The sequence below is a fragment of the Pogona vitticeps genome, chromosome 1 (assembly GCF_051106095.1).
Source record: "Pogona vitticeps strain Pit_001003342236 chromosome 1, PviZW2.1, whole genome shotgun sequence".
NCBI classification, from domain to species: domain Eukaryota; kingdom Metazoa; phylum Chordata; class Lepidosauria; order Squamata; family Agamidae; genus Pogona; species Pogona vitticeps.
Window position 1 is genome coordinate 208,905,421 of NC_135783.1, and position 22,938 is coordinate 208,928,358.

The 22,938-nt window shown below is 39.8% G+C and overlaps 1 protein-coding gene across 2 annotated transcripts; it reads right to left on the reverse strand.

Moving 5' to 3' along the window:
* Positions 1 to 246: 246 nt before the first annotated feature.
* GCA (grancalcin) lies at positions 247 to 22,938 on the reverse strand. Of its 2 annotated transcripts, none has more exons than XM_020812580.3 (8): positions 22,739 to 22,938; positions 20,389 to 20,565; positions 10,776 to 10,845; positions 9,776 to 9,819; positions 8,082 to 8,229; positions 6,708 to 6,821; positions 4,356 to 4,414; positions 247 to 463 (listed from the first exon to the last, which is right to left on the reverse strand). In XM_020812580.3, exons 1-8 carry the CDS (start codon positions 22,760 to 22,762, stop codon positions 437 to 439), a joined length of 663 nt encoding a protein of 220 aa, XP_020668239.1. In that variant the 5' UTR covers positions 22,763 to 22,938; the 3' UTR covers positions 247 to 436. The 2 variants fall into 2 exon arrangements, with proteins under 2 accessions (XP_020668239.1, XP_072838337.1); XM_072982236.2 differs by lacking the exon at positions 22,739 to 22,938 and adding an exon at positions 19,089 to 19,190 and having other exon boundaries at positions 20,389 to 20,528.

Genomic DNA, 22,938 nt, shown 5'->3' on the forward strand with positions numbered 1-22,938 from the left:
TAGTACTTCACAGATGTAAAGCACATAAAACAGCAAATGTTGTAGAATATTAGAATGCTTGTTGCAATCTTTATTGAAAGTTAAGCCAACAGGTACTGTGTCAGAGCACTTTCAAGGTAAATTGAACCCTGTTTATAACCATTACATGAAATGTGATTGTTTCCATTTATCAGTCCTGAGCATATTAACCCCCAAATATAAAAAGCTTACCATCCATATGTATAAAGAATGGAACACTTCTAAGAATTACTGTAAATGTGAACACTTGTTTATTGTCAAACTACACACTAAAAGTCTCAAAGATATTTATACAGCAATGAGGCATTAACAGGCAGAAATGTGGAAAAATCAATGGCAGCCTTCCTCTCACAGCATTCAGTTAGTTTTCTTGAAGTCACTGAAATTATTCATGGGGGTTTCCTTCCCAAATTGGCACTCAGATAGCCATGGTGCACTGCAGGAACTGAGAAACGAAAGTAAGCTTAATATAGCCATAAGCATTTAGAAACAGACATTAACTGAACAACACATGGAGATAATGTAATTTAGGATTTGACAGTGATACAAAGTAAATTAAATACTTAGGTTTTAGCATACTGTATGAAAATTGCCCCACCCCCATCAGCAGTATCCTCTGCAGCAGTAGTTCCCAACCTTGGATAACCCAGGTGTACTTGGACTGCAATTCCCAGAAGCCTTCACCACCAGCTGTGCTGGCCAGGGTTTCTGGGAGTTGTGGTCCAAGAACATCTGGAGCACCCAAGGTTGGGAACCACTGCTCTACTTAATCAAAAATTCTTCAGGTAGAAGCCCTTTCATTCTGAAAAGAGCAACTTTGGATCCAAGCAGGCATAAAAAGGGAGAAACAACAAAAAACAAGGAATAGCTCAACCTACACAAACATTATGACATGTATGAGGCACATGTCTATATCAGCCACAGCAATACCACCAAAAGGAGGAGGAGGAGGGGGAGGAAATTTTCACCACCTAAACATTTCTTCTAATATTTAGTAATACATGTTACATACATACAAACAATTAAAATGTCAGAAATCACCTGGTCCTAAAAATCTTTTCCTAGAATATGTGTAACATTGCAGGCTGAAAGCTACACACAGTGGAAGGATACAGCCATTACAGTTTAGAAAATGGAAACCTGATTTAATATGCTAATATGCCAATTTGTACAAAATCCATTATGCTCCAATAGGGTCATTCTTATGACTAGTTTTAGCAGCTCAGATAAATCACTGAAGAATAATTGTGCAAGTTAGTGGCCTTATCTTCTTATGTGTGAAACAACTGCTGCCTAGATAAAAGCACATGTTTAGCCACTGAACAAAGACTACAAATTATTAGAGTGATACCTTCTTCAGAACAGTGTTAAGAGAAAACTCATGTTGTCTCCAACTTTATGAAGAATATGTGTCAAAACAATAAGGCAACTAGTCTATAGGAACTATTAAAAAGTATTTAGTTCTATAAAGGAAAAAATAAAAGCATGGAATAGATTAAATTAACATTATTGGGAAGAACTGCAATAGTAAAAGCTCATATCCTACCAAAACTTCAATTAAAAATATCCCTCTACAATTGGAAACGAAAAAGATAAAACAATGGCAAAGCATACTGAAATAATTTATTGCAGGGAAAAGTAAATCCCTGAGATTTATAAACACAGTTAATTATGGCCCAAGTAGAAACGGAGGGCTAGCAATACCATATTTACTAAAATACAGTGGTGCCTCACTTAACGATAATTGGTTCCCAAAAAATCGCTGTTAAGCGATTTCATCGCTAAGTGAAACGCGGTTTCCCATAGAAATGCACTGAAAAACGGATAATCCGTTCCAATGGGAATGGATTGCTGTCCTTAAGCGAAAATTGCCATAGGAAACATCGCTAAGCGAAACACGGTTCTCCAATTGAAATGCACTGAAACCTATTCAATGCATCTCAATGGGGGGAAAAATTACAACAAATTTAAAAAGAGTTGGAACAAAGTCAAATTAGTTTAACAAAGGGTTTATTAAGTGCACTTATGATTTCAAGCATTCTAAACATTTTTAAACATTTTTAAACATTTAAAAAACAGCCAACATGAGGCTGTCAAAACCATCGTTAAGCGAAACAGGGGGACCCAAACTGTCACTGCTATGCGAAGCATGGTCCCAAACATCGCTATGCAAAAATCACCCATAGGAACCATCATTAAACGGAGCGCAAGATCGCTCCGAAAAAGTCATCGGTAAGCGATTTTATCATTAAACGAAGCAATCGCTAAGCGAGGCACCACTGTATTATGAAGCTTTACAAATGGCTCACGTAATCATACTTATACAAGACTGCAAGACTCCTGAATGGGCAAGAATGAAGAAAGAAGAAGAAGGAAAGTCATTGTATATACAGTGGTGCCTCGCTTAATGAGCACCCCGTTTAACGACGAAACCGCTTAGTGATTAAGATTTTGCGATCGAAAAAGTGATTGCATTGCGACGTTTTAAATAGGAAAAAATCGCTTTGCGATGATCGGTAAGCTGTTTTGCTTACCGATTATCGCATAGCGATCTTTTTCCTACAGCTGATCAGCGGTTCCAAAATGGCCACCGGGTAAAAAACATGGCCGCCCGCTGTGTTTAGGGACGGATTCCTCGCATACCGGGCAGCGAAAATGGCCGCCGTATGGAGGATTTTCGTTTAAAGGTAAGTTTTAAGCCCATAGGAATGCATTGAAGGGGTTTCAATGCATTCCTATGGGCTTTTTAAAATCGCTTCGCGATGTTTTCAGTTAGCAGCGATTTTTGCTGCACCGATTAACATTGCTAAGCGAGGCACCATTGTATATTTATATAAACAATCTTGACAAATGAAAAAACAAATACGGAATCCTTTTACTAAATAATTACTCCGGATATGGAGGAAATATATGATAATCTTCGCTCCCCCTATATCTCCATTATGTCATATATTAGAACACCCTAAACTTAAAATTCAAGATAAATGCTGTATGCACAATTTAAACAATGAAAAGAGGAACGTATAGAATAAGAGACTTGTTTACACAAGGAAAACCTATTAGAATCAGACAGCTCCAGGAGAAAACTAGGTATATAGCAACTAATTGGCATCAGATAGCCCAAATCAGAAATTTGGCAATTCAAATGCATAAAACACCAGGCTCAAATAAACTATTAACAGAAATAGAGAAATATTGTATAGAGATAGGGAATAAAAGAAAAACAGGGTTAATTTCAGCAACATATAAATGTATTATAGATAAAACATTTGGGACAATATGGGATCCAAGAGTTTGGGAAACAAACTTAAAAACTGAAATATTAGAAAACACATGGAAAAGAAAATGGACCTCTCAACCTTACAAATCACTTTCATTTCAAGCTAAAGTAATAGTGTTAAAAGTAGTGCACAGATGGCACTTACACCCTGTAAAATTAAATAAAATAAATGAAGGAATATCAGACATGTGGTGGAGGAAGTGCAGAAATAAAGGAACTTTGGAACATATGTGGTTAACATACCCAAGAGTTAAAATTTTCTGGTCTGAGGTAAAGTGGTTAGAAAGTATAACAAAAGAAAAAAATACTCTCAAATGCAACTTTGCTACTTTTTTCGTTATTTACGGGCGGGAATAAAAACATTGTGAATCAAGTACTAATTGCAATTATATTTGGAGGAGCCTGCAATGAAACTGACCAACACTGGAAGGATGCTTAGGACTTGTTCTTGCAAAGATTTCAAAATAGAATATGGAGACTGACTCTGATAGAAAAACTGACCTATCGTATTAAACTCTATAGTTTGAGTAACTGTAGGGTTAGACGTAGAACATCTATAAATGCTCAAATATTATTAGCATACTACAGGTAAGAAAATTATTGGAAGTGTAACTGTATAGGTAATTATTACTTTTTTCTTTTTTGTTATGTGACTAGAGGATTGTAGCTTATTAATAATAATAAAAAATTAAACAAAACTTTTCTGACTTGAGGTAAAATAAATATGGCACATACTGTGCCATTTAAAAAATAATTACTTATTTTTGTGGATTTTCAATTGCCATACCTGATATATTATTAAAATTCATATGAAAGGTTTTATAGATTTACTATCCTGGAACTAGAATAGTACTAGGCTTCTGGGGGGAAAAATAATCTGAGGACAAGGAAAACTTGCTTAGTGAATAGGGTCCTATGCAACTGTGAAAGAGACTGAAATAGTCAACATAATTTTAACAGACAAGAGAAAGATTACAAAAAACAGTTTAAAACTAGCACCTCCACAGTATAGTTTCTAACAAAGTCTGAGTAACAAATTTGCAGTTTTATTACTTACATCATCATAGACAAGATTCACAACGCCCTGTTGCATGCTGTCTCTTCTTCTGAAGAAGTCTTGAAAAATAAAATGGTGATAAATTGATACCATGAACATTTTGAGAAACAATCCTGAGCTTATGCATATAAACTTAAGCCTCACTGGTAACACCTTGAACGAATACACAACTAAGTAAAAAAATAAAAATTTAAAGTTCTGTTGTCAGGTCAATTCAAATTTAGGATTATCCTCATCAGTATGCACAAGTGGTATGCCAGTCCTTTCTTCTGGTGGAGCCCTGGGATAACAAAATTCAGCCAACAGAATACAGGCTCGCTCTTCTCCCAGGAAGTACAGGAGGGGATGGTATTCCCAACCCCTGCATGAACCCACTGAGCTACACAGCCAACTACAGCAAAGTAAAGCCCTGTTCAACTCAACTGAATTGTATTGGACACAATATTTCTCAAACAAAATTAATGGCATTTAAAATATTTTGCCGCATTTGCCTAATGTTAAGTGTAGGAACTAAGTACTTTTAAAGTCATTGTTTTCAATCTTCTCAGTGACCAAAATCCTATAGTTTAAATTATACCTGCAGGAGAGTGATGGCTTACCTGCAGGGGGAGATACTCAGTAAAAAATTTTCTTCTGTTGTGTGGCCTGTTTGACGCACAAATAATGCACTTCATTGCGTGAAAGCTGCTAATTCAAGATACAGTGGTGCCCCGTATAGCGAGGTTAATCCGTTCCGGATTAACCTTCGCTATATGAAATCTTCGCTAAGCGGGAAGTAAAAAGCCATTGGAACGCATTAAACTTCATTTAATGCGTTCCAAATCGGCCCTAAACTTCCCACTTAGAGAAGTTTCCTGGCCCCGGGCAGCCATTTTCGCGCCCTCCCCTCGCTTGCCGAGGGCGCGAAAACGCCGCGGGGGGCCGTTTCGGGTCGTTTTGAAGCCGCAAAACAGCTGTTTTGCGGCTTCAAAACGGACCCGAAATGGCCCCGCGCGGCGTTTTCGCGCCCTTGGCAAGCGAGGGGAGGGCGCGAAAACGCGGCGCGGGGCCATTTCGGGTCGTCCGCGGCCGTTTTGAAGCCGCAAAACAGCTGTTTTGCGGCTTCAAAACGGACCCGAAATGGCCCCGCGCCGCGTTTTCGCGCCCTCCCCTCGCTTGCCGAGGGTGCGAAAACACAGCGCGGGGCCATTTCGGGTCCTCCCGCGCCCATTTTGGAGCCGCCGATCAGCTGATCGGCGGCTCCAAAATGGCTGCCGGACGCCCCAATCGTCGCAAAGCGAGGTGCGGCAATTGGGTGCTCCGTACAGCGATCCCGAAAAAGGGGATCGCTATACGAATTTGTCGTTATACGGTGCGCTCGCTAAGCGAGGCACCACTGTATTCTCCTTCCACTCCATGGCTTCCATATACAGTAGTGCCTCGCATGACGATAATAATCCGTCCTGGGAAAATAGCTGTTTAGCGAAATCATCGTCATGCGAAAACCCTTTCCCCATTGGAATGCATTGAAACCCGGTTTAATGTGTTCCAATGGGGAAAATACCTCGTCGTCCAGCGAAGATCGCCCATAGGGAAGCCATTCTGCAAGCGCTGATCAGCTGTAAAAATGGCTGCCCTGCAAAGCATGGGTCCAGAAAACACAGGGCAGCCATTTTGCGAAGCTGAAAAAAATCATTGTCTTGCGAACAAACGGTTCGCGAAACACAGACCTAATTGTCGTTAAGTGAAAATCGCCCATAGGAATGACTGTTTTGAGAATCGCTATAGCGATTGCAAAAAGTCATCATCATGCGGATTCATCGTTTAGCAAGGTACAACTGAAATGAAATAAATTACTTATGAGTTGGATGAACCATGGGAGAGGAGTAAGGCTTTAATTATTAAATTCCCCCCTATAGATGATACCATCACAATTCCAGAAGCATAAGTTATGGAACAGGATTTTAGCCAAAACATACTTCAAACTGATCCAAATTTTAAGTTGAGAATGTTCAAGCAATATTGCATGGGGTTTTTGGATGGATCCAGAGAGGATCAAGCAGAATTCCACTTGCATGATGTGGATTTCCTGGGTCCTCCTTCAGTTCTTTGCACAGAATCTAAACATCCCTGAGCAACAAAGGATGGGGCACTGATGTTGTGGCAGGATGGAGGGTCAAAAAATAACAGGAAAATTTGGTGGTAATGCCTTGATCAAGCAAAGAGCTTTTTCCACTCACACAAGACAGCTGTATGTCTAAATCCATGAAATGTGATGGCACCTGAATTTGACAGTTTTCACTTTGTTATAACAATGCGGTACTGGTACCAAGTATTGAACTATTTTGATAAGTGGCAAACAACATATCTTACCTGTCAAAGCTCGAAGCTTCACACAGCAAGCCACGTAGTCATCAAAAAATATTTTCCCATTCTTGCTGTAACGTTTCACAATAGCAATTAATGTCTGTGGGCTTAGCCTATAACCTACGATGAGGCAGAAGGGGGGGAGAGTATGTTTACAAGCTTATCAGAGGAGTAGATGTTTTAGAAGAACCTTTCAATATTGTAATTTTAACACATGCAGTTTCTGGCAGCCACAGTCTATTCAAAGATAAACTCAAATTCAACACTCATAAACAAACTGCAGAAGGCAGCTGTCAAGTGAGGGGGGGATCAGCATTACCTTCTACATAGAGTACTGCTACCTTCAGTAGTCATAAAATGCCAAGGTACTTTGTACAGTATCCATGGTCTACCTTGCCTAAATGCAACAAGGCCACTTGGATTGATTATGCTCAGGACGGAGACACTCATTCAAAAGCATATCTGCATCTGGGAATATGGGGATCCAAGCAGCTGGAAGGGGTGAATTATAAGCAGAGAAGCAGGTGGTGGGCCAGGAATACTTCCTCCTCAAACAATTTAACTTTCAATGTGTACTTTTGTGTTTTAAGCCCCATCTATTAGAAACTGTTTGCAGGAGAAAAACAGTGGGCAACTCAGAAGAGAATTATGCACCTTGTTAGTGTGCAATTAGATCACCCATTTTAGTTTTGAAGGAGCAGTTTCCAGACCGGTGTCTGCTGCTGAATATTCCTTCCTAGATATTAATAAGCCTTTATTGCACCTAAACAGAAGGCTGATGGTGTTTTTCCTCTGCTTGCCATGGGAGCTATGCATTTACAGTAGTTGTGAATGAGAAGCAGCTTTTATTCTGTATAACACAATCCTTCAAATGTCAGATATTCTTTATTCATGTGTTATAGTACTTAACCCAGGGTTTTCTGCACTTGTCTTTCCATACACAGAACTAGTTTATAATTATAATTATTATTAACCCAACACCAAAAGTGTCAAATTGTAACAATACTGTTTTTATATAAAGCAAAAACAAAACAAGTAGAACTCCAACCTGAATGCAATTTATTTCAGTGTTTAAAAACCACAAGAAACTCAAAGCCTCCATCCAGTCCGATCACTGCCCTAGTACAAGGTCCACTGGACTAAAGAATATACATGTGAAGAGTCTGCACTAAAGTGGCAGTAGTTTGCTGGGTAAACAGCTACACAAAGTAGATCACATGTTCACAGTGCTACTTGAAATTCTGTGCAACTATGCTTACAGGCATTTTCGTTCTGTGAATACAACACTTGATCTAGCCTCCTGTTACTGGAGAACAAGGAATATTACTATAGCAAATATTTGAGCCAAATATTTGTATTAGACTTGTGAGGATGTCTTACCCATAGCGACAATGACTTGAGTCAATTCATGAAGTTCCACAGTTCCACTTCGGTCTTGATCAATCATCATGAAATTCTGCTTCCAAGCATTGAGAGCGGCCCACAGTTCCTTAAATTCATTGTATCCCATTTTCCCAGTGTTCTCTCTCTAATATTATATAGTTAAGGCACATACGGCCTCACAGGAAATTAGGTAATACTGTAGTTATACATTTTTATTCCCAATAGCCACATTCCACTTCCAATTCAAGAGCTTACTAAAGATGGTGTTTACATTTCATTCCATCAATTACTACAAAATAATAACTAAAAGAGATTTACATCAGGTTGCAGAATGGAAAGCAATGAGATATTCCAGTATCCCAGCATAACATCAAAAATTACCAACTTGAGTGGCATCAAACTGAGTTTTCTTTCAGCTTAGTTGGCATTCCAAATTAATCTCTAAAACTGGTAATTTAATTCGGTCTTTATAATCTCTTCCTAGTAGACTGAAGTGCCTAAAGATTAACTATGTTTCATGTTAGTTATTTTCTTAAGACTACAGTTTCCATATTCTTTTCTATAACCCTAGCACTGTTTCCCAATCAGGATGGATCAAAATCAATGATTTTTTAAAAATCAAGTTACTTTAAATCAGAATTTAAAATTTAAAAATCAATTTAAATTTTTTTAAGTATTAAAAAATCAATGTATTCTCAAAGCTTTTTTTCATTTAAACTGGGATTTAAATCAATTTGATTTAAATCACATCTAATCTATAATCCAAACTCAGGTTGCTTTCTAATTTGAGATGAGGCCACTCAATAAATAGCATGTTTTGCATGCATTCTGTTGAATGATTTTATGAGATATGATGACAACACTTGCCAGAGATCCCAAAAAGATGCTGTTGTCAGAGGACACAACATCCAGAATTGAAAACCAAATCATGTGATTTAATGGCTGAAATCCTGTTGAATATTTCCTCCTAAGCAATGAGAATAATGCCATTAGCAGCTTGAAACTTTGGCAGTTTCAGGGTACTTGGGACTGGTACACAATGCAACAAAGTTGTGTGATTTGCTGATGCTGTCACTTCTGTTGCACAAAAGTTGCAGAACAGGATTCCAACCAATACAGAGCACCTGGAATGTATTTGCTTCCAGATTTAAAACTGGGCCATAGAGTTTAGTTAGCTGTTTTATTTTAGGATTGGCTGCCTTCTTTTGCTCATCTCAAGTCATTCACATCCTGGGAGAGGGAACTGTTACCAAAAAAAAGCACTGGGTCACCTTTTAGTTATTTACTACTCATGAATTAAAAGCTAGCTAGATTCATAGTGTAAAAAATACTACCAGATACTGATCTGCTATAGTTTTATGGGACAACTCAGAGAGCACATATTCCTAGTCTTGAGCACAATCTGACAAAAGTCACATGTGAAATGTTTACTCAAAAATGAATCCCACCAACTTTGGTAAATGTATCCCATAATAAGGCTGCAGCTCTATGAACAGTTGCTTTCTTAGACTGCCATGTCCAGTACAGTTCGGTTGTTCTAGTTCCCCACCTTTTTCCCTCCTTGGCAATGTATAAAAAAAGGCCCTGAATTCCTAACCCCTGAAACTCTGTTTTGTTATATATCAAATATGCCCTAGCTAGTTTCATGCAAAAGTAAATCTATAGCTCCATCTAGACTTTTTAAAGGATACATCCAACATTGATATCATAATTCTGCAGGTCTCCAAGCTGAATGCTGAAATTATAAGGGAAGGATGAATCAAGGTGAGGTCAATAATATCAACCTCAGCTTATTAACTATTGTTCAAGGCACAATAATCAGCAGCATAATGAAATTGTTAATCTGTATAAATGTGAGCAGATGTAACAGCTAGCAAAATAAAGGGTGATTTGTCAAGGATGAGAGTCACAACATCAAACTGACATGAACATTATTTCCCTTTTATAGAGTTCAGTTTTATAAAATCTCTAGTCTATAAGAACTTACATGAGAATGAAACACAACAGAAAATGTATGTCATCAAATGGCTATTATTCAAAAGTTTATAGTAGTATCTAAAGCATAAAATGTAAAATATTATAATACAATGTGAAATTAAATTAGTAGCTTGAAAAATTCAACCATGAAATCATTTCCTCTTGAGATACAGAATTAGTGAATAATCCTTGGTATTCTGAAAAATATGTTCTGTTGTTTATCCTAAGTTTGTAGATGCATGAATAAGAATACACGGTAGTTCTGCTAGTCCAAACTAGTTCTCAAACATGCAATAAGCTCTCCTAACAATAAACATTTGAAGGGGATCAGAGGAATGCCTGCATATTGGCCTTTAGAACTACCATTAAAGTGACACATAATTGTTCTGTGTTGCTTTGCTATGGAAATGCATATGGTGATTTATATTGACAATAAAAGTAGAAGACACCATAATTTGTTATAGTTTTAATTACACATGCTACAAAAACACATGCAAAAGCATCACTTTAATCAAAGTTCTCCTCTACCAAATTCTAAACAGAAGTATTTCTGCATTTTAAGATAATCAAAAATAGGAGAAGTGTAATACAGGTCTACTACTATCAGGGTATGTATCAAGGAGACAGCATCATTAAAATGATGACAACAATGCTGGTGCTAATATGACTACTTGCAGATTAGATGTATTGTATCTGATAGCAACAAAGCCTTACGAGAATATGTTCCACTGATTCCAGACTGTGTTAGACATCTCTGTAGTTCTTCTGCATCCACTTCACCATCCTGTAAAATGAATGCATACAAATTTGTGTTTCAAGGACACTAGCTATCTGGTATCAAAATCAAATCCATGTAAATTCAATGCAGTCAATCATCTACCCAAATTTACAGCATTAGAATTCACACAAGCACTAATTACATTCTAGTATATTGAAGTATAGCTAACATCCCTTCTAAATTAAAAAAAATATTAAGCATCAATTTCTCATTTATAAGGCTGCAAAGACATCTTATAATAGCATAATTTTTCCTATGAAGTGACTTGAGGTTTTCCCACAACCTTTGCTGATTTTGTTCAAAAGCACCTCACATGCAGCTTAAGACAGGCAATTGGCCATTTAAAAAAAACAATATGAAGGACTTTTCCCATTTCCAACTCAACTCCAGGCACATCCTATGCATTCATTCTAATTTCTGAAATTAATGCAAATCCAGCTGCATACAAAAAAGATCCAAAACTTAACAGTAATCTAAGTTCTGCATATACCCATGTGTGATGTAGAATAAAGACATATCCTTCTTCCTGCAACAAAAATGAATAGTTGGACATAATGAAAAACTAAGCTGGCTTTTGAAGCAGTCCTAAAGTTCGACACTCATGTGGCTTAGCTCCCTGTCTGATCAACGAGAACATAACACCTGGAGGAAGACTTTCATAATGGTATGAAGCACAGCACTTCAAGTACCATGGCACATCAATGCATTATTGAGCTAGGATGTCACAAAAAATTATCTTTCAGTACAAGACGACTCACATGAAGGCAACTAAACCCTCATGTTGGTCTTACAGCAATAAAAAAATTAATCGTTTGTTAGCTTCTCCAATACATGTGCATACATCGGGCATAAACTTAATATTTTCTTTCTTTGATTCTTCATTTCATGCAAATTCCATTAATCTGAAATTACAAACACATTAGGCTTCATAGAAAACACTTCCCACAGGCAGTAACTGTCTCAGTTATCACAACCTGAATGATTCAATCAATGAAGCTGGCATCATAACGATCAGTTGTCAGAAGAATTAATATGGATGTGAGTTATGCTTAAAAGGCAGAATATGTACAGATCTATCAAACATCTCTAAAAGGCTCTGGATCTACATAGCCACATATTAAAAGCGAAGTGTTTAACAACTAACTACACGACTGTGTAAAGGTACTTACATCACTCAAACAAAGAGACAAAGAATGTTTGCTATATAAACTCAGAAAATAAAGAGAAGAATAACTGAAATGTTGATAAATACATTGAACATGATGCAACACTATCCTACTTTCACCCTCCTCTCAAAAACCAATATCCAGGTTATACAAATCTCTACCTGATCAGTTCTTTTATGTGTCAAGACACCACCGTCCATGGCCCTATTGGTCATGCTAAATGGCAGAAGACAAACAGTGCTTATTTGACTGTAAATATTCTCAGTGAACATTTATTTATCCTACAATAAACTAAATTTACTAAAAATTACACTTGTTGAGAAAAATATGCAAGCGAACAATTGAGATCCTGCTTACAGAAAATAAGAGTATACATTAGAAAACCCCTTTGCCACACCTTCGCATATATACAGTTCCTCTACAGAGGTGGTTTTCAAAATAATATTGTACAGAACACATACACTGCTTGGAGCTTGAATCTTCAGCAAAATCAGTCCTAGTGAGAAACTTCCCAGCTGGCTATGTAGCTCAGTAAATTTGGTCCCTAGCTGTGCTGGCAAAGGTCCACAGCTCAATTACCACTGGGCTTCAGCCAGTCAGTGTAGCCTTAGGCAAGCTGAGAGGTCCCAGAGCACCTCAGAAAAAGGAACTGTAAACCACTGCTCAGTATGCTATAATGAAAAAAACCTGGAAAAGGTGGCCATAAGTTGGAATCAACTTAATGGCACACTGTTATTGTTACTTCTTAGCACTGCTGGTGCACAAGGGTTTGACCAAGGGGTTAAGCTGAGAAATTAAGACTCAAGTCCTAAAACTCTGTAGGTGAAATAAAGTTAATAGGCACTGGTTTCTGATGCAAAATATTAGTTAATGGCAATTGTTTTAAATTGTTAGCCAAAGGTTTTGGAATAACTTCAGTTGCTGAAATTAGCACAGAGAGGAGGAGGATCTAATCTAGCTTCTATATTATTTTAATGTTTGGCACTTTTTGTACTTCTGAGGTTGCCTGTTGATAGATCTCCAACTTCTATTAGGCATGTTTTTCTCTGTTGTTTATCCAAAAGGACATCAGCTTAGTAAAAAGAACTATTATATCCATAACTTGCAATCCGAACATTTTAATTTTAGGATTACAGCCTCGATTTATGCAGAACCAAACAGTACCCAGAGTGTGCGCTCTAGACCAGCCATTCTCAACTTTTTTGGGGCATGGCCATAAACATAATATGAAATATAGGCTGAATCAGGACTGTAAAAGTCACATAACAAACCTTAGAAGATGGTGTCTGATGAATTGTTTCCAGTCTGCGGCTGCTTCAAATGCGCCAGGGGCCCCCAGGGGGCCATATGGCCTCAGTTGAGAATGGCTGCTCTAGAACATGGTCCAAAATCCTTTGCTTCACACAGAGGCAATGAATCCTTCAGCAGACACTTCTAAACAGAAAGGATTTTCGGAAGATACAGAATTTGGGAACCACTGATCTGAACCTATGTTTAATCCAAAGGCAGTAGTGCTTCAAAATTTTCTTATTTGCAGAAAGGAACTACACTCAAAACTGAAGTGGAACACACAGAAAAACCCTCATACTGTTTTTTTAAACCACTATCTACAGTCAATTTTGGACAGATTGCTCAAAACATGAGTTCCCCATGCAGTGAAAACTGCAATGCACACACAAAGCTCCTATATACAGTGGTGCCTCGCACAACTAGTGCCTCACACAACGATGGCTTTTTCTGAAAAATTTGCTGCCTCACACAACGATGTTTCCTATGGGGAATTTTCGCACAACGATTTTGGGACTATGCTTCACAGAACGATTGCATTTTGGGTCCCCTGTTTCACTTAAAGATGTTTTCAAAAAAGAGCGGGAAAGGTGGCTGTTTGGCAATGCTAATTTGTTCTTCTAACTGCCTGTACCCAGGATGCATTGCGCCTGTGCAGGGAAGGGATAAAAAACCTTCCCCATGCATCCTGGGTTTACTTTCCCACATGCAGTTCAAAGGTTGGCTTTGCCTCTTTGCTCTGTCTTGTGGGTGCTTTCTGTGCTGGAGAACTTTCAAAGGTAAGCTTGCATTTCTTCTCCTAGGTGGGTGGTGGGTTTTACAGTGTATCTGTACTATACTGTATTGCAAAACTCTGATGATTTTTGCAAGGGGGAATTTGGGTCTGTCTGGCTTTGGTTATGGGTTTTTTTTTCACTGGGGAAATTGCAGGGGGTTTTTTAGCTGGGGGTTTCTGTGGATTTGTGCGGGATTTGAATGCCCAAGTTCAAACTTGATTTTAATTTTTTTTTCCTGCATGCTGCTTATTGGTTGGGGGGGGTTATGCTTTGTGTGTGTGGAATTATGCAAGGAAATGGTTGCTGTTCTCTTGTGGCCATGCCTGCCTCTGGGATTTGGATGCCCAAGTTCAAATCTGATTTTAAAAAAATTTTAACTGCTGCCATGCTGCTTTTGGTGGGGGGGGGGGTTTATGCTTTGTGTGTGTGGAATTCTGCAAGGAAATGGTTGATGTTCTCCTGTGGCCATGCCTGCCTCTGGGATTTGGATGCCCAAGTTCAAACCTGATTTTAATTTTTTTTCCTGCATGCTGCTTCTTGGTTGGGGGGGGGTTATGCTTTGTGTGTGTGGAATTCCACAAGGAAATGGTTGCTGTTCTCTTGTGGCCATGCCTGCCTCTGGGATTTGGATGCCCAAGTTCAAATCTGATTTTAAAAAATTTTTAACTGCTGCCATGCTGCTTCTTGGTTGGGGGGGTGTATGCATCTCAATGGGGCAGAATTTTTTTTACCAAAAATTAACGAAGACTCAGAAACTGTTTTAAATGTTTGGACTCGTTAGTGCAGCTTGTGAAACCTTTGCAAACTTAATCTGGCTTTGTTCTGAGTCTTCGTTAATTTTTGGTGAATTTTTTTCTCCCCCATTGAGATGCCTTGAAGCCTACTCAATGCATTTGAATGGTGGATACATTGTTTCACACAATGATGTTTCCTATGGGGATTTTCGCTTAAGGACGGCAATCCGTTCCAATTGGAACGGATTATCTGGTTTTCAATGCATCTCTATGGGAAATGGTGTTTCACAGAACGATGTTTTCACAGAATGTTTTTTTTTAACCAATTAACATCGTTGTGCGAGGCACCACTGTATATACACAAGGTTCTCTCATTTCATTTACCCTCACACTGGTAATTATTTTTCATTTTTCTGTTACTGCTATCACCTGAACAATTCTACTTCTAATGGAACATAACTTCTTTTTTTCAAAACATTTCTACAGAAACTTCCCTAGATTTCTCAAATGTCACCTTTGACCCACACATCCCCAATTCTGGCTGCTCTTTATCAAATCCTATCTTAATTACTTCAGCTGTATGCTATGGATCTGAATTCTAGGATACACCCAAAATTTCAGTGTAATTTCAGTATACTTTACAACACTTTTCCTAGATGGCCTCAGAACTGTTAAAGAAATTTTATTCTATTTACGCTAATTTACACAATAGCCACCTTTCTAGAACTGAGTCTAGAAAAGATGCCACATAAGGACCCGCCCTTTTAGTATCTGCTTTTTCAGTGATGCTTTGAAACAATTATTCAGTAGCTTCTATCTTATTTCTTCATCTTTACCAGAAGAGATATGAACAAGACATTTTGCAATTATGAAAAAATTTCATTTCCTCACACGTCTTCTGGTTTAGTAACAATGACAACCTTACAATTTGAGGGGATAAGCAGCCACTCCTGAGGTTCAACTGCATATGAGCTACTAGTGATGTCCCATAATACACTGCTATAGTCTTCAATATAGGGACACAAAGGGGTGTACAGTACTGTATAGTAGTTTTCAGAGTCCTCATTCTATTCCAAAGCACCAATCTCCAAAATCATCCTTTAGTATACAGTGGTGCCTCGCATTACGACATTAATTCGTTCCAGTGAAATCGCTGTAGAATGAAAACATTGTAATGCGAAATTAAAAAGCCCATAGAAATGCATTAAAACCTGATTAATACGTTCCTAGGGGATTGAAACTCACTGTCCAGCGAAGATCCTCCACAGCGCGGCCATTTTCACTGCCTGTGCAGCAAGGAATCCGTCCCAGAAAAGAGCGGTGAGCCATGTTTTTTACCCGGCGGCCATTTTGAAACCGCCAATCAGCTGGCCGAGAATCATCGCTTTGCAAGAATCAGTTCCCAAAGCAGGGAACCGATCATCGCAAAGCGAAATTCCCCCATAGGAAACATCGTTTTGCCATCGCAAAATCTTCAATGTAAAGCGCTTTCGTCGTAAAACGGAGTGCTCATAATGCGAGGCACCACTGTACTAGCTGAAATCCTGTTGGTTAGCATAGTGAATCACAATTACAACAGGTCAATTCAATGGAATTTACAGAACAGTTTATTCATAAAATTCCCACTGATTCAATAGGCCTGCTCTAACTGTTACTATGCTGAACTATAGGATTTCAGCCACAATCTCATTCAATTATCATTTAATTTATTATTTTTCTCTCAGCTTTCCATCATATATATACTGTATTTGATTGGGCTAAGCAGGCTCAGAAGCTATTCATCCTCATCTCCATTAAGTGGCACAGCTCTGGCAACTACATAACACTGTCTCATCCATTGCCCTAGATCAGCAATGGCGAACCTTTTTGAGCCCGAGTACCCAAACTGGGGAAAAAAAAAAAAACACCACAACCCAGCAGTTGGTGGTCGAAGCGGAAATGATGGCAGCAGTGGCGGCAGAAGCAGGAATCCTGGGCACAGAGGTACCTCCAGACCCCACTGAGGATCCACTTCCAGTCATGCCAAACCCCACCACTGCCTATACCTCAGCCAGCCCGCCAGCGCCATCTGCTCCAGATCCTGGCCCGCCACTTGTTGGGGCACTAGCACCGTGGCTGCAGCCTCCTCCTTAGGTTTGGCTGCCAGGGGTAGCGATCCAGCAACTTATGGCTCACATGCCCACAAAGAGGGTGCTGCGTGCCAGCTGTGGCACATGTGCCATAGGTTCGCCATAGGTTCACCATTGCTGCCCTAGATGGAAAACAAATGGCTTGAGTATCTATTTGTTCTTCATGCAACCATTCAAACAGAAAAGAGCCGAGAAGGTCCCACAGAAGTGGTTCCATATTTTGTATGCCCTCCCAGTATATCCCTTCAGGTAAACAAAGACACTCTCAATAATGCTTCTCTTTGATTATCAAATGCAACACATGCTGATCTTTTTTTAAAAAGTCTCTTTTAAAATCCAGACTAAAAGGTACTAAGCAAAGTTGGTATCTGAATATAGAGCTGCTAGCAGTTATTCAAATTTAATATGGTTTGGATCTCTATCAATAGATTTATCACAGTTACATTTAAATGTGTGCTTACCAGGTGAATATAAGCTTGTACAATCGTACCACTGTAACATGGAACAGCAAGCATCTGCTAACTAACAAGACCCCAACTGATTTTCTAGCAGGGTGCCAGTTGCATGAATTGCCATACAAGTACAACATGAGATTTATTAATTACTGGCTATTCAACATTCTGAATTACATCAACGTGCTTACAGAGTCATAAATATCCATGCAGATTCTGGCCATTAGATATTATGTTTGAATAGTTACTCTGTTTCCCTGAAAATAAGCCCCAGTTAAGTGAAACCCTGCCCTCCACCATTTGCAGCAACCAGATGATGACATGACCGTAAAATAAAACATCCCCAGAAAATAAACCCTAATGTGTTTTTTGGAGTAAAAATTAATATAAGACCCTGTCCTATTTTTGGGGAAACACCATATTTCTGCAGGAGCTCATTTCAATAGGAGTCAACTTTCATAGAAAAGGGTTGCTACTAGAGATGGGCATGAACCTTGGTTCAGAGGTTAAGGCCAGTTCATACACATGGCACACCAGGTGCCACGAGTTCCCTTCCCCCACCTCCCCAGCTGGATCCCCCACTTGTCAGCCCGCCCACAGTCATCTCCTCCTCCTCTCTGGCTCCTCAACCAGTCTCCAGGAGGAGCACAGACTTCCGTGGTCCACCTCCTTGGCTGACTGCCCACTCATTCAAGGAGGCAGGACAGACAAACCCATGCCAAAGACTGTCTGAATAGAAGAGGGTATAAGCATGCTCCAACTGGTGAGTGGGTCATTAGCTGGGGAGGTGGTTTAAGGGAATGCTCGGCCCCTGTGGTGCCGTGCATATAAACCAGCATGAAGCTCTGAGCCTAAGTTCATGTCCATCTCAGTTCCTACTGAGCAAGGGCAATCCTGACTCAGATCACAGGTAATTATACTCAACAGCATCTTTCCTTCACTCTGTTTCGCTCCTCCGCTCTGAAAATGGAGCACCATACAGAGCCAAAGTGCCTTAAATATGACACATACATGCAAATGATACCATTGCCTTTACTGAAACAGGTATGAATAACAATATTATTGATGAAAGTTAACACATTAAATACAATACTTTTAACCATTCAGGGGCATGGTGGTGCTGCAGGTTAAACCACAGAAGCCTCTGTGCTGTAAGGTCTGTAGAACTTCAGCTGTAAGATTGAATCCACGTGACGGAGTGAGCGCCCGTCGCTTGTCCCAGCTCCCGCCAACCTAGCAGTTCGAAAGCATGCAAATGCGAGTAGATAAATAGGGACCACCTTGGCGGGAAGGTAACAGTGTTCCGTGTCTAAGTCGCACTGGCCATGTGAACACGGAAGATTGTCTTCGGACATACGCTGGCTCTATGGCTTGGAAATGGGGATGAGCACCACCCCCTAGAGTCGAACATGACTGGACAAAAATTTTCAAGGGGAACCTTTACCTTTTAACCATTCAAACTTAAATGCAAAGAAAACTGTATCCTTGGACCTTACCTAAACTCTCAATACCAAAATCCAAAATGGTACTCCTAGGGTGGACAAGACATCGAACCAAGATTAAGAGTTGTGCCTTCGAAGAGTTGTGTTTACTAAACAGTAACATGTAGGATGTAACAAATGGGTGTCTTCAGACCTTAGCTTGTAAAAACTACAAATTGAAATGCCAGAGAAAGGGATGGAATATCTGAACAATGGTTACTCACCTGAAACTGAAGTTCTTCTTAAACATTGCCTTTGCAGGTCCACACTCTTGATAGAATGCATATTGGCATCACAAGTCCCAAAACGCTCTAGAGACCAATGACCTGTGGGGCCATGCATATGCCCTTTTGTGAATCTTTACTATAACCTTTTAACCAGTCCTTTTGTCTAGATTACATAGATCTCTGGTGCTACTCTAGAAATAGTTAGCTATGTGAAAAGTACTTGCGTCTTCCAACCCAAAAACCCAATGCAGACTCAAAAATATGATTAAACAGTCACTCTGCATGCTCCTCAGTTATGCATTCATCCACTTATAACTAGACTATTCTAAATAACCCATGCAGTCTTGAAAAATGAGCTTTACTCCACTTAACAGCCTTCCCATTCTAATCTGACATATAACTCTGTAAATATGATTAACCAGAGCAACTTCAGCCAAGGGGTTACTCTATCAAATTTGAGCAGCATCTTCCACCCGCATTAAAACCCTACAGAGTGTTTCTCAACATATAAAATGAGCAAAGAAACAACATTTAAATCTGTATTTTTATAGCCAAAACACTAGCTAGGAATAATTCCATCTGAAGTCTGCATGCAGACCAGAAATAAATGGGGAAGAAATAGTACCACTATTTCTTTTTAAAAAGCAGTATTAAAACTGTAGACTCCCCAAGAGACATGCCTAAAATGATAAGCCAAATCCACACATGCCAGTGCCTGCTCTGTGGGAAGCTAATTACCATGTGGCTCAGCCAATTTCCAGCCATCCTGCCACAAGTATCCTCACCCACCCTTGGAAGAAAACAATATACAATTGCTACTGGTTTGCTACATTTTTAGCAACAAATCCCTGATACCTTTATACAGCAGCCCTGTATTTAACAACTGGTTAACTGTATGTGACCATAAATACTGTATAAGCAGACAAGTAAAAAGGCTGGAGGATGGATCCCTCCATTTCTTCCTGGCCAGTCTGCTTGGTTTCCATCCTAGCTGGGGAGAAAGACGCATCCATCCCTAAGCCCTGTCTGTCCTCTATCAACCTGGTTTGCAGAAGACTTTTTTAAAAAAAGACTAGTCTGCTAACAAGCTAGTACCCTTCATTTCCATGCAGCTATGGAAGGGACACTGCAGGCCAACAAAAAAGCCTAGCAGGCTAGTCATTAATTACAGGGCTACGATACAGGTATTACTGTTGATATATTACATGTTGCCAAACAAGTTCTTGATAAACTATCCTATCAACACTGAACCCAAAAACGTGAGAACTCTTCCAGAAAATTACAAAGTTCAACATACCTGTCCAGCAATAGCACTGAAGAATGTCCACAATGGATCAGCAGCAGCTGCTGCAGCATAGGCACCAGAGTAAACAGAGTATCCGGGAGATCCTCCATGGGCCACGCTCGGTACTCCTCCAGGGACAGACTGGCCCACTGCCATTTGCATTGGTATCTGACCACGATAAGCTCCGTACTTTGGTAAAGAAAAGAGATGTGTTTCACTATATTTATCAGTTTAAGACAAACCTGCATTGTCAATGACGAATAAATTTTCATTGCTTCACTATGTCTTACACACCAAGTGTGGGTATGTTTAAATTCTTGTATTGGTATCATAGTTTTGCAAAGATACAACAAGCAGCAGCTCATCGAAAGAGCAGTTACAGAAAATGATATTCTTGATATAGCAGTAAGTTTTGTTATGCCAGCAAAAGCATGGTATAGCTCCTGTAACACTTCAATACAGTATAAGAGAATATCCATTTTGCTCCATTTATGATATCCTAAACACTATATGGATGAGATCAACATAATGTCAAAAAGTGGCTACAGCAATCAGAGGTTTCCAAACAGCACAGGAAAATACACTACCAGGGAGAATGCAAACCAAATCAGCTGCACTTGCTGTGATGGTCCAAGCCACTGTACTAAGGCAACTCATAAAGAATGCAAGAGCTATTTATCAGTAAAATGAAATAATCATTAGTGTCCTAATGCTGAGGGTCTGCCAACCAGAATCCTGCTCCACTAAAAGGAAGAGAAGTTTGAAGGTTTTAGCACATGTTACTGTTTTTAGTAGTAAGGTAAAAAGGAGACTTCAAAACATCTTGAAGTTAAAACAGAGAGAACACTTCAAGACACATACACATCCAAATGCTGGCTGGCAACCAATGGTATTTTATTTATCGCTAATGAAAAAATAGCCTGGATGTTTTCAAATTTCCAATTTTGTAGCTACTCCCATTTGAATTTTGTATATTTACACAACTGATGTCACTTTTATTTATTCTGTTAAACTCTGAAGCTAAAGTATTATGGTCTAAGAACATTGCTTCAGAAATGTGGAGTCATCAAGGAAGTGGTTGAAATACAACTATTATTTGCTAAAAGGCATTTCTTACACTGACTGGATGAATAGCTATCAACCAATCTGAAACCCTTTATTTTACCTGTTGCTTTCAAATCAATTACCAGCGCAATCTTACACATATTCAGAAGTAGTTTATTTCCAATTAGATAAACTTACCAATTTCTGAGTTATATTCATATGTTATAAACTTTTAATAGAAACAAAACAGTGGCAGGATCCTTATTAAAATGCAGATGTCACAAGAGCACCTCTGGATACCTTATTCATCTTATTATTGGGATTGATGTGGGTGAATATTTTGCCTGCATATTTATTTTATTTATTTATTCTATTTATTTATTCCATTTATATCCTGGATATCTGGTCTTGCAACCACTCTAGGCAGCATAGCACAACCATACACAGCTACCCCACAGTCTGAGTGGAGCACTACCTTTTCCATAGTCAGCAGACCCTAGTAAAGCTTTTTTTAAACACCTTTATTTGGCCAGTTGCACAAACCTTCTAACAAGGCTGGAGATTTATTCTGTGTCTGAATGTATTCTGTGTTTTTGTGCTTTGTGTGGTTGTACCAATGGAGGCTCATTCAATTTCACTGCACACATATTGTGCATTGACAATAAAAGTTATTGTCTAAGCTTTACTAGGAGGGATGTTTATGAAACAGACATAAGTGAGGGCCAATTTAATATATATATACATAAATCCACTACCCCAGCTCTTGTGCTTTTCATAATGGCTCAACATCCCAAAATGAAACAGGATAACGTTTCCCGTGACTCTTACACTGTTATGAAAAACACATAATACAGGCCTATATCCTCGTGGGTTTTTTTTTTAGTCCTGTAATTTTTAAATCGCAGCAATCCCTCTTCGGTTTAGCCCTGCTAAGGAAGCAGGCCACCCATTTCCTTCCCCTGCGGTGAGGAGCGCTCTCTCTCTTCGTCACACCCCAAGGCCTCCCACCCACCCGAACTCCTCAGGAAATGAGAGGGAAAGCGGCAGACACCCAGCGGGCCCGCAACGAAATGGCGCCCAACAAAGGGCCCGGGGTGCGTCATCCTGGCCCGAGAGCCTCCCTTCGCCGCACCCCGCCTGAAAGAGCCGCCAGGCAGGTCGGGGGCGTGGGGTGGGGGTGGGGGTGGGCCTGGGGCCCGGCTTGCCGAGACCGTGAGGAGGCTGCAGCGCCAGGCCGAAGGGGAAATGGAGGAACGCAGGCCTCCCTCCCTCCCGCTCGCTCGCTCGCTCGCTCCAGCCGCCCTCTCCTCTGACTCACCGCTCCGAACCCCGGATACGTCATGGCGCCGTAACGGGAGAAGGCCGGCGCAGAACGGGAGGGGGAGGGGAGGCAGCCGCCGCGCGGATCCCAAACGCCGCTCGCCTTCCAATCGACCGCAATGGCCAGTTGTTTTCCCCTTCCAGGCGCGGCCTTCGGAACTTCCTTCTTCCTCTTGACGCGATGCTGCAGGAACCGGA

Excerpts from the sequence above, each read along its gene's own strand:
- GCA (XM_020812580.3), bottom strand. The coding sequence starts at position 22,762 with ATGACGTATCCGGGGTTCGGAGCG. Across the intron at positions 10,846-20,388 it reads TCAGTGCTATTGCTGGACAG|GATGGTGAAGTGGATGCAGA; the intron begins GTATGTTGAACT and ends TTCATTTTACAG. Across the intron at positions 9,820-10,775 it reads AATCAGTGGAACATATTCTC|CATTCAGCTTGGAGACCTGC; the intron begins GTAAGGCTTTGT and ends TTATAATTTCAG.